This window comes from Astyanax mexicanus, chromosome 2, assembly GCF_023375975.1.
Source record: "Astyanax mexicanus isolate ESR-SI-001 chromosome 2, AstMex3_surface, whole genome shotgun sequence".
In the NCBI taxonomy this organism is placed as follows: domain Eukaryota; kingdom Metazoa; phylum Chordata; class Actinopteri; order Characiformes; family Acestrorhamphidae; genus Astyanax; species Astyanax mexicanus.
The window spans coordinates 55,671,343-55,683,285 of NC_064409.1; the positions used below are offsets into that span (position 1 = coordinate 55,671,343).

At 43.1% G+C, this 11,943-nt stretch overlaps 1 protein-coding gene across 11 annotated transcripts in view; it reads left to right on the forward strand.

Moving 5' to 3' along the window:
• tjp1b (tight junction protein 1b) overlaps window positions 1-11,943 on the forward strand; it is a 127,925-nt gene that overhangs the window by 113,114 nt on the left and 2,868 nt on the right. For 6 of the 11 annotated variants that reach the window (XM_049474604.1, XM_049474605.1, XM_022672230.2 and 3 more), the window contains 19 exons: window positions 983-1,110; window positions 1,920-2,025; window positions 2,235-2,385; window positions 3,106-3,214; window positions 3,325-3,544; window positions 3,666-3,850; window positions 4,045-4,140; window positions 4,251-4,333; window positions 4,432-4,642; window positions 5,099-5,199; window positions 5,734-6,087; window positions 6,414-6,656; window positions 7,846-8,769; window positions 8,877-8,968; window positions 9,216-9,431; window positions 9,533-9,672; window positions 10,387-10,819; window positions 11,020-11,237; window positions 11,471-11,614. In XM_049474604.1, the coding sequence (XP_049330561.1) occupies window positions 983-1,110; window positions 1,920-2,025; window positions 2,235-2,385; window positions 3,106-3,214; window positions 3,325-3,544; window positions 3,666-3,850; window positions 4,045-4,140; window positions 4,251-4,333; window positions 4,432-4,642; window positions 5,099-5,199; window positions 5,734-6,087; window positions 6,414-6,656; window positions 7,846-8,769; window positions 8,877-8,968; window positions 9,216-9,431; window positions 9,533-9,672; window positions 10,387-10,819; window positions 11,020-11,237; window positions 11,471-11,614 (4,154 nt within the window). The remainder of the gene's footprint in view (window positions 1-982; window positions 1,111-1,919; window positions 2,026-2,234; window positions 2,386-3,105; window positions 3,215-3,324; window positions 3,545-3,665; window positions 3,851-4,044; window positions 4,141-4,250; window positions 4,334-4,431; window positions 4,643-5,098; window positions 5,200-5,733; window positions 6,088-6,413; window positions 6,657-7,845; window positions 8,770-8,876; window positions 8,969-9,215; window positions 9,432-9,532; window positions 9,673-10,386; window positions 10,820-11,019; window positions 11,238-11,470; window positions 11,615-11,943) is intronic. The other 5 variants (XM_049474607.1, XM_049474612.1, XM_049474606.1 and 2 more) reach the window with 4 other exon arrangements.

Here is an 11,943-nt window from a genome sequence, read left to right on the forward strand (position 1 = left end):
ATGGAGCCACACTATAATTGTTGTAAAAGATATTCATCAGTGTCATGAATAAAACAGGACCACATGTGGAGCCTACCTGCCCTGAGGTAGGGATAAAAGAATGGAGGTGTTTCTGTAGTCTGTATGCACCCCCTCCACTTTTCTGGTCACTCTGACACCAAAGGTCACTGATTGGACACTTTTGGGTCTCTGTGGCGCTGTGCTGATTTTTTTTGTTTTCCTCTTTCTTTTTTGGTGCCCTTTCTCATTTAGCAATCAGGTCCAGAGCATCTACTGGCACCTGGAGTCAGTATCTCTATCTCTCTCTCTCTCTTTCTCTCTTGCTTTCACTCTCACTTACGCTCTCTCTTACTCTATTTGTCTCTCTCTTTGTCTTTCTGCTTTACTCTTCTCTTTCTCTCCTCTTTCTCTCTCTCTCTCTCTCTCTCTCTCTCTCTCTCTCTCCATCACTCCAGATCAGAAGAGCTGGTCTAAATATAGCCCAACAAAGGAGCAGCAAAACACAGCTGTGACCTTCAAGACTACCAAACTGCCCTAGCCTCCTCCTCTCTCTCTCTCTCTCTCTCTCTCTATTTTACTATTTACTCTCCTTTTCTCTCTCTCGAATCTTTTCTCTGTGTAAACAGTGCTTTATTGGTTGTGGGCTTGGACTCGATAGCGATGAAAAAGTATGTGTTTTTATGTTGAGTGCCTCGCAGGCAAGAAGGGCCTACATTAATCATCAAATCTATTTCCAGGTATTTCGATGGAGAATTTTTGCTGTATATTGGGTGTTGCTCATGGCAACAGGAACATGATTGGTTGTACGGGTTCCTTAAATCTTGAAGCATGCGTCTGTTTCCTGAGTGTGGCACAATGGATGCTAATTACAGAAGATGACCTTGATCTAATAAAACTAACACACACTCTAGTTTTTTGCTTGTTATCGTTTTCAGTGGGATGGAGATTGACTCCAGTGCTTGTCCTTTGCTTATGTTTGCAGTCATAGGAGTCGTGATGAGGAGCGCATCTCGAAGCCGCTCCCCGTGCCTGCTAAGATGGTGGAGGAAACGCCTAAAGCACTGGAGCAGGCTGGGACAAGAGAGGAGAAACAGCTCCCCCCTCTGCCAGGTCAGAGTTCAGGAGCATGCCCTGCTTTACCTGTCTGTGTACACATGCTCCTCACTAGTATGCACCTCTTCAGTCAGTGTGCAAAATTTTCTTAGTAAGATTTCTTACAAAAATCAATGGCAAAGTCTCAAAATAATTAAAAGTAACACCTATATCAAGCAGAAAAAGTCACTGTTTTTGAACACAAGAATCAGAATAACTTGATTGCTGCTTGATTGTGCTTATTTTGAGTTCAAATTACTTACAATAAGGTACAAATTCTAAGTAAGAATGATTAAGATAATTATCCCTAAAATAAGCAAAATAATCTAAGACTTACAATGCTTAGTAAGACAAAAAGTCTTATCAGAGAAGAAAATAAGAATTATTGCCTTAAATTTAGAAAATTTTACTTGCTAAGATTTAGTTTTTTACAGTGTTTATTTTGCTTTAATATGAACGTTAATATAACATTGTTTTTTATTTTTTGCATTGCAGTGAAATACTTGAATAAAAATAAAAAATAAAATATCCAGAAAAAAGAGATTGGAATGAGACAGTGTAGTCTGTGTGTGTGTGTGTCTGTATGTGTGAGCAGTTGTGGCAATAAGAAGAATGAGTTGATCAGTTTTGACACTGTCTCCATGCTGGCAGCATCCTACTGTGTGTGTGTCTGACCTTTCTTAGCAGGGTACCCACTTCTGTGGAAGAGTGTTTGACTGTGTCTCTGTGTGTGCTTGCCAGCGTTTGTTAATATTTACCTTTTTATTGTATTATTTATTTATTTTTTTCTTTCATTCATATTGTGCATCTTATCCTGTTCCCCACAGAGCCCAAGCCTGTGTACGCCCAGCCTGGCCAGCCTGATGTGGACTTGCCCGTTAGTCCAGCTGATGCTCCTGTGCCTAGTGTAGCACACGACGACAGTATTCTGCGGTAAAGTTTCTCTCTCACTTTTTATGGAGCGTACCTTTTTCAAAGCGAATGTTTGTATTTGTTTCTGTGTGTTTTGAGGCACTTGAAGCAGAATGTTGAAGCCATGCAAAGACATTGTATCTCCAAAATGGCAGTTATTTTGGGGAATAATGTGGGAAATAAAGAGTCTTAAATGTTGAACTTAAAACATTTTTAATTTATTTCTCCAGGCCCAGTATGAAGTTGGTGAAGTTTAAGAAGGGTGAGAGTGTTGGTCTGCGGCTAGCTGGGGGCAATGATGTGGGCATCTTCGTGGCTGGTGTACTAGAGGACAGTCCTGCTGCTAAAGAGGGTCTGGAGGAGGGAGACCAGATACTCAGGGTGAGCGCTTTTTATGTTTTATATATGAATATATAAACTTACTACCAATATACTAGACAACAGAAAAAGCAAAGTATAACTGTCTGTTAGTTCTACATAGAGTTGAGCTACAAATGAGTTTCCAGAGAAGGTCAGGCACAGTGAAGACATACTCCTTACTGAATGTCAATATTTTTTATATCATATTGGTATCTAATTATATGAAGCACTGTAGACATGGTGTTTTTACCTCAACTTCCTTAGTCTGCTTCTCTCCATCATAACATGTATCTGAAGGGTGTTTAAGCTTTGATGAATGATACGAGTAGAACCCTTATAGGCCTCAGGAGGAGGGAGATTTGCTATTCTAGTTTTATATCCTTTTTATGTTCTCAGTGATGGCAGTTCTAGTTTTATGGGTGTTTGATTTTCAAACTGTTCTTTCCCTGCTGTATAAATGCTCTTAAACCGCAGCCTGCATCAGAATGCTTATACTTCCATGGTGGTTTCCCTGGCAATGTTTTTTTTTTTCCTCCCTCTCTTTTCCCTGCTGCCAATGCAACCCCAAAGTTTACCTCCTACGTACTCACTCCTTATTCAGAACACACACACATTCTAGGTTTCTCTGTTGTGCTACCTTAAGTATGATAAAATTGGCATTGATTTTTGAGCTCTTGTTGGCTAAGCAGTATCTAGGTGTTTATATAACTTTTATAAAATGTTTTTGTACTCTCTTCTCAGGTAAATAATGTTGACTTTGCAAATATCATCCGAGAGGAAGCTGTGCTCTTTCTGCTGGACCTGCCCAAGGGGGAGGAGGTCACCATTCTGGCTCAGAAAAAGAAGGATGGTGAGAATACTGCTTGTGTACTAATAAGTTTAACATGTTGTTGTACTGCTAAGTTTTATTTAACATTCACGCTCTTTTTCTGTTCTGCTGCTCTTCCCTATGCTTTCTAGTGTATCGTCGGATTGTGGAGTCGGACGTTGGTGACTCGTTTTACATCAGAACTCATTTTGAGTATGAAAAGGAGTCTCCATACGGTCTGAGCTTTAATAAGGGTGAGGTGTTCAGAGTGGTGGATACACTGTACAATGGCAAACTGGGCTCCTGGTTGGCAATCCGTATCGGCAAGAACCATCAGGAGGTGGAAAGAGGCATCATTCCCAACAAAAACAGGTGCCATTTTTGTTACTGTGCGGTATTTTTATGAAATTGTGTTTCTGATTTGTCCAAAATTTTAGAGTCAATACTTTTATGTTATATTATATGATCATTTATGCTGTTTTCTCTCTTTCAGAGCGGAGCAGTTATCTAGTGTGCAGTACACTCTTCCTAAAACAGCAGGAGGCGACAGGGCAGATTTCTGGAGGTTTCGTGGTCTGCGGAGCTCTAAGAGGAATCTGAGGAAAAGCAGAGAGGACCTCTCCGCACAGCCTGTGCAAACCAAATTCCCTGCTTATGAGAGAGTGGTACTGAGAGAAGGTGCACACCAGAACTTTGTACTGAGTTATTTGTTTGTTTATACACACTCATTATTAATTTGACTTGATCGTCACACGCTTTTGTGTTGCCTGCTGGGTGTTTTAGCATTTTTAGCTAGGACATATCTTCATGCTAAAGATATGCCCCATACTGCTGTGATTATTAATACAAATATATTTTTCTTGCTTAATTAGCTGGTTTCCTGAGACCAGTGGTAATATTCGGTCCAATTGCTGACGTTGCACGAGAGAAACTTTCTAGGGAGGAGCCAGACCTCTTTGAACTTGCAAGTGAGTAGGACTGTATTAATTTTATCCAATTTATTATCACTGTTATTTGAACAGACCCTCATATGCTCTGTAAAACTGGCAATGTTAATCTTATTCTGTGTTGTTTTCAGAGAGCGAGCCTAGAGACGCTGGCACAGACCAGCGCAGTTCTGGAATCATTCGCCTCCATACCATTAAACAGATCATTGACAGAGTGAGTATAGGGGACGCTTACATGTTCATGGAGACGTTTGTGTCTCGACAACTAAGCATCTATGTACTGAACCATACCGCTGCTCTCATGTCTTTTAGGATAAGCATGCCGTGTTGGACATCACCCCTAATGCTGTGGACCGTCTGAACTATGCCCAGTGGTACCCCATCGTGGTATTCCTGAACCCAGACAGCAAACAGGGCGTGAAGAACATGCGAACCAGGCTCTGCTCTGAGTCCAGGAAGAGTGCCAGGAAACTGTATGAGCGTGCGCTGAAACTGAGAAAGAACAACCACCACCTCTTCACCAGTAAGTAGAGAGAAATAAGAGCAGTAGAACTTTAGTTCAGTTAAATAATCACTTTATGTAGATGTTATATACCACTCACACCATTTCAGCAAATGCTTTATGTAGCAGCTAAAATCTGTTGTTCTTTTAGTTGGATTTTACCTTACAAGGTTACGTGTTTCTGAGATTTTATTTGGTCACCTTTCTACATAGCTTGTTTAAGGTTTATTCACAAATTATATAATAATATTTGTATCATAGGACGGTCGGGGTAATTCCAAAAGCTCCCCTTCAGGGAAGTCATCTTCTTTATAGATTCAGTATTTTAACAGATGGTTTGACAGTTGCATCCAGGATGTTTGCAAATCCTGAGTGAACAAAACACACACAATGTGAAACTTTTGTATAAGACTGATAAAAGATATAAGTGGTGATGCATTAACTGTAATGACTGTCTCATTCTTTCTTCTCAATTAGCCACCATTAACCTAAATAACATGAATGACGGGTGGTATGGCGCTCTAAAAGAGACCATCCAACAACAGCAGAACCAGCTGGTCTGGGTTTCTGAGGGCAAGGTAAGCAAACATCTAAAATACTTTACATCAGATCCAAACTTTAACTCTTTGCTTTGTAGTTGGATGAGCATTATGGCTTTGTACTACTTCATTAATAATACATTACAAGAATGCATTTGGATTATTTTAATGAATTCTTTGGGACTCTGTTAACTGCAAAAGGATGCTGGTCACAAAAGGCAGTGCTGACTGTGTTGGTATGTCACCATAACAAGCAGTGACATTAGACAGAATCCAAAAACACCATGACCTACATACCTGAGTGGGACTAAAGAGAACACACTCAGAGACGCACTCTGAGCTGTTGTGCTTGATCTCTAGCTTCTGTTCGAAAGAATAATCAGAGGCCCTGTTGTATGATCAGTGGTTATTTATTAGTGTCAGTCAGTGTTTATTAGTGTAGATTGGTAAGCTTGGTCCATGATTATTGAGTTTCCTCAGGTCATAGATAAAACAACTATTAAATAAAAAATGTCAGTCATTTTTTAATTGACAAACATGTCATCTCTATCTTTCACGTTTCAACATCAACAGGCTGATGGAGCTCCAGAAGATGACTTGGACATCCATGATGACCGCCTCTCCTACCTCTCAGCACCAGGCAGCGAGTATAGCATGTACAGCACTGACAGCCGCCACACGTCTGATTATGAAGACACGGACACAGAAGGAGGCGCTTATACAGACCAGGAACTGGATGAGACTCTGAATGATGAAGTTGGCTTACCCAGCGAGCCTGCGATCACCCGATCATCAGAGCCTGTAAGAGAGGACCCACCTGTCATCCAGGATGCTCCCGGGTACCCCAGCTACCAGCACGCTGTGCCCCAGCCTGAGCCCGTGAACCGCATCGACCCTGCTGGGTTTAAAATGCCCGCTCCCCAGCAGGTACGCTGTGTTGCTGTTTTTTTATTATTATTTGAAAATTTGATTTATATCCTTTTATTTATCCATTAGTGTGTCTAGTAAATGTCAAATGTTAGTTGTGTTTTAAGGCTATATAATATGCTCATATGACCTGAATTTGCTGAAGAACACTTTTGGCCTACCTGCTAAACATCATGAACCTCATGTTAAAACTTTTGTATCCTGAGTTTGTTGTTATTTGGCATCCCGGATTTCCCTTCAAATGAGAACTAGTGTAAAGGGCAGTCTGTGTGTTTGTGTGTGCTGTTGGTGGTGTGTCTGTAACCTCTTTGCCCCGTACTTCACAGCAGGCTGAGGCTGCTGTGGCCTTGCCCTCCTTCCCCACTGCAGTGGCAGCAGCAGCAGCGCCCCCTGCTGTTGATCCCGCCACACCACTAGCGGGTATGACCCCCGAGGAGCCACCTGGCACACCTCAGGCCGACTCCCTTAACAGCCCCGCCCCAGAACCCGACCCCCAGCTCGACCCTGAGCTCACTCAGCCCCCAACACACGACCCCCACCAGTTGCTTCCGCTCGGCCCAGATCCAAAGGTACCACTACCTCCACCACCAGAAGCTGGACCTGGTCACCGCCCGGTTCGGCCTGGTTCAGCCCCGCTCGCTCACTCTCTTTAACCTGCCTGTCTCTCGCACATGCTTTTTTTATTTTTTTCTCTCCCACTTCGCTGTCTGCATGAGTGCTGTGCCCACCCACGCGTGTGCTGTGTGCCTCTGACACTTAAAGTGCGTGGGTGACGTGGTACACATGCACCACGATGGGCCTGTTTGAGGGGAAAGGGAAGAAGGCCTGGTGCATCTGTGTCTAAATGATCCCAGAAGAGAGAGGGCTCTCGCAATCAGTCTCTTCACTGTCGCCTCTACTACCTCTTCTTGCATGGCTCCTAATGGTTGATTATTTCTTTCAGCTTGTCCTGTCTATAGAAGTAGTACTTTGTTAGTAGTAAATAGTAGCAGCATCCATTTTTTGCCACTGCACAGTAGCTGCACTGGTAGACACTGTAGATGAGAAGTTGCAAATGGAACATCTGCCAAATTTGCAAGAATGTACTTTTGTAGATGCATGTTAATCTAACCTGCAGACAGTATTTATAACAATGTAAAAGGGGAATGAATGCAGTGTTGTCTCAGTTGCTGTTTCTAATGTGTAGTGAACGCTTGGTATAGCAACTGTTATTATTTTGTCACTGTAAACGCGTCGGTTTATAACAGGCGCTGGACCTTTTACAATTTTACTGTCTCCAGGCTACCTATAGTTTGAAAGGTTTGAAAAGGAGCCTTCTGGACATGAATAAACAGTACAACAATTAAAGTTCCATAATATAACTTAAATTCAGTAAAGCAGTGAAATTAAAGAGTCGTCCAGGTAGATATTTAAGACTGTTTTAGATGGATGGATATTGATGTTCATGTCATTACTAAAGGGCTTCTTATCAAATTATAGATGTATTGTACTGGATATTGTAAACCAAAAAAAGAATCTGCTTGTTAATTGCATATTGAGCACAACTGATTTAAGCTAATTTGTTTAATGTAAGAAATAATAATACTGTGTGATTTGCTAATGATTTCTGACAACCTTGTACTTTTTGTTTTACAAATCTTTCCAATGTTAAGTTATCTTATGTATTTCTTTTGATGTGGAGGTGCATCAAAATAAGAGTGTGATCTCAGTTTCCGATGCCTCAGACTCTTATGTTCTTTCACCTTGTGTTCCCTGCAGATGTATAAGAAGGATCTGTACAGTGTAGACGAGCCTGTGCGCGTAAACCACGGGATGAAGCCTCAGCAGCAGCCACAGCAACAGCAGCCTATAGCTCCCCCAACCTCTCTGTCCTACAGCCACCAGCCTGTCTACCAGGACAAACAGCCATACCGCGAGTACGACCACCCGCCTTACGGCTACGACGGTGGCGGCTACGCTCAACCAAAGCCTCATAACTACGACCCACACCTGCACTACGACAACCGTGTGCCTCACTATGACGAGCAGTGGCCCCAATATGACCAGCAGACCTCGTCCCAGCCCCCACCCCCTGGGCCTGGCTACACTCAGGGCCACCAGCCACCACCTCCTCCTCCTCCAGTGGGTTACGATCCTCGCTCCCCCTATGAGGATGGCCCCACGAGGGACTATAGTCCTCCTCAGCCCCGTTACGATGAGGCTCCTGTGGGTTACGATAACAGGCCGCGGCACGTCAAGCCTGTTGTGCCCGTTCGCTACGATGAGCCGCCTCCTCCTCCCCCAGTTACATATGATGCCCGCTCTCCTTATGAACCAGAGCCTCACACTTTCCCTATCAATGCCCCACGCTCGCCCGACCCTCCAAAACAGTATTATGGTGATGCTTCAATGAGACCCTCGTATAATCCGGGGCCTCAGAATCGAGGCTACAAACCAGGGCAGCATGAACCTTTGAATTCAGAGCCTCCAGTTCCACCTCCTAAGCCAGAAGTGTTGCTGTCCCCAGGGGAACCTGTCCATTCTGCAGCTTCGAAACCTCTGCCCCCTCCTCCCAGAGAAGACCCAGAGGAGGATCCTGCAATGAAGCCCCAGTCTGTTCTCAACAGGGTCAAGATGTTTGAGAATAAGCGCTCTGTGTCTGTAGACAGAGCCAAAGAGGCTGGAGATCTGCCAGGAATGAGGGTATGTCTTCTTTTTTTTTCTTCTTCTTTTTTTCCCAAAAATAAAAGTGCTGACTCTTTAACACAGTTCTTGGTTTAACTAAGTAAATATATAAACTTGTACCCTAGCCCACAGACCTCCCCAAGCCTGTGAATGCACCGGGGCCTGTGCTTAAAGCCAACTCTCTCAGCAACCTAGAACAAGAAAAGCCGGCATATAGGTAAGAAACACAAGTCCTTTCATATGTGAACAGAAAGATCTTGATGGTATTTTCCTTTTAAAAATAAAAATAAAAATTAAATACCTCGTCCAGTAGCTTATTTTGGACCTGTGTGTGTATTACGCCTTGTATCAATAAACACCAAGAGTCTTCGAGCTCCCCCTAGTGGCTCTTTCTCAGTACTCACTATATCTTAGTTCCTCATTATTACACCTCTCTCTCTCTCCCCATCTCTCTCTTTCTATAGAGCACCTGAGCCACAGAAGCCCCAGTCTCGGTTAGGAGAGGAAGTCGTCCGCTCCAACCACTATGATGCCGATGAGGATGAAGAGTACTACAGGAAGCAGCTGTCCTACTTTGATCGTCGCAGCTTTGACAACAAGGCAATAACTCAGCCTGGAGTCAATCGCTTTCATGATCTGGCTAAACCATCACAGCTTCAGTTAGGATACCCTTTCAACAGGTAAAATGTGCATGCAGTCCTTTATAAGAAATTCTAGATTAATTAACTTGGTCATATGGTTTCATTAACTGTACACATTTTGCACAAACATGTTCGTACAGGACAGAATCGGCTGAGAAGGTGAGCCCTGTGGATAAGAGATATGAGCCTCTACCCCCGATTAACCATTCAGCGGCTCCTTATGGACAGTCAGGTCCTCCTGTTCCCCCCACATCTCTGCCCAAACTCAGCAACACTGAGGGTAAGTGCATTTTTTTTTTTTTTTTTTACTTTTTACAGACTACTCAATAAAGAAATAAAACCGTTGAAATAACTGCTGTGGACACATAGCTCAGTTCAATGTAGTGAAATATACTGCCATGCTAAAAATCATGGGACAGGAACATAAACTGACCAGCAGGATATCTGTGTGGTGCCTCCTGCATTGAATATGAAAATGATTTCTGCTGGAGTTGCTTGTTTGTGCAAACAAACATTTTTAGCCATCATCGCTCACAATCAATACCACCTACTGCATTGTCTAGGCGAATCTGTTCTATGACAGATTCGCAAAATACATGTCACTGTGGATCAAGGAGTGTTAAGAGACCACATGACTTTTGAAATGCAATGTCCCATCCAACATGCACCCACTATCACTACCATTTAATTATTTAAACTCTTAATTTCATTGGCATAAGAACAATAGATAAAATTCAACCTGACTCACAAGAAAAATCCTCACAACTTATACAAATGGGGGTGTTTCCAAGCCACTTCATAATCAATTTACATACTATTGCCTGATGACTTGGCATGTCTGTGGTCTGTGTACATTCAGTCTGCTCTCAAGTGTGTCACTATATGCCAAGTATCAGCAATGGTTAAGTCTAGTAAATGATCTTTGTTTTAAACAATAATCCTAAAAAATATTTTACCTTTTGGTGTTTTTTTTGTGTTTGTCTATTATATTCAGTGAACTCCATACCTGATCCCCACAACTCTCCCAAAGGCAAACCGGACCTGTCTACTCTCCGACCCCCAACCCGAGATGACCCGGTTCAAGGCAACTACCTTTCCCAGAAATCCCCGGTTAACGGCACTGACATTCCCCCCAAAACTCTGGGTGCCCCTGCTCCCACTAGCTATAACCGCTATGTCCCGAAGCCTTACACAAGCTCTGCACGACCATTTGAGCGCAAGTTTGAGAGCCCGAAATTCAACCACAACCTGCTGCCCAATGACACACAGGCCAAGCCCACTATAGTGAACAACAACCCCAAAACTCACCTCTCACCTCAGCCTCTGGAGTCAGACAGTGGAGTGGACACGTTTACTCGTACGATGGACAACAGGCCCAAATATCAGCACAACAACGTCAATGCTATCCCCAAGGCTATCCCTGTCAGGTGAGCTGGGCCCAGTTTCCCAAAAGCATCTTATCATTAAAAACCTCTTAACATGGAGAGAGAGTGCTCAGTGTGATGCTCACTCGACCATCTAAGAATCATCTTATTCCTAAGAGCCTTTTGGGAAACCCACTTCAGAAGTGAATATCAGGATTTATAATGATCTCATGATTTTAATACACGTGATGCTTCCTTTTCAGCCCCAGTGCTCTGGATGATGATGACGACGATGAAGGACACACAGTGGTTGCCACAGCTCGGGGCATCTTTAACTGTAATGGCGGGGTGTTGAGCTCCATAGAGACAGGGGTGAGCATCATCATTCCCCAAGGGGCCATTCCTGAAAGCGTGGAGCAGGAGATCTACTTTAAAGTGTGCAGGGACAACAGCATCCTGCCACCGCTGGATAAAGAGAAAGGTCTGCATTCTTTATTATATATAAGAACAAGTCCCAAGCGCCGTCTCACTACTCTTTCTCGTCTTTCATTCAAAATGTTTCATTAAATAATTAATGAAAGAGACGTAACTGGCTAAAAGGATCTTGCTGTGCTGTTTTTATAGAGTCTGACTGCTCTCAGACGTTCTACACTTCACTCACCATGTTTCCAGAAGGCTTTGTTAAGTGTGTGTGTATTGTTGATCTCCCTGCAGGTGAAACTCTGCTCAGTCCCCTGGTCATGTGTGGGCCTCATGGTCTGAAGTTTCTGAAGCCAGTGGAGCTGCGCCTACCACACTGTGCGTCTATGACTCCTGATGGTTGGTCTTTTGCTCTAAAATCCTCCGACTCCTCGTCGGGTACGCTGTCCTTTCTCTCTCTCTGACCTTTTGGGTTTCTTTGGTTCTTGAGTGCCCTCGGTGGTTTTGGTAGGGGTCGAAATGAACCTTGGGTGTGGTTTTATTCCATTTTCTCTTTCTTCAAATTCTCTTTTCTTCCTTCTTCTCATGTATTTCCCTGTTTGCTGCTTTTGCTTCCTTACTTGATGCCTGTTTAATGGCAAGACAATTATTTTGACCCATAAGACTGGTTACAGTTTATTTTTCCATTAGCTGTGTTGCTACATTAGAAGTGCACAGCTTTTTGTAATAATTATGCTACACTTTCTGTTGCCAAATTTGTCCAAACT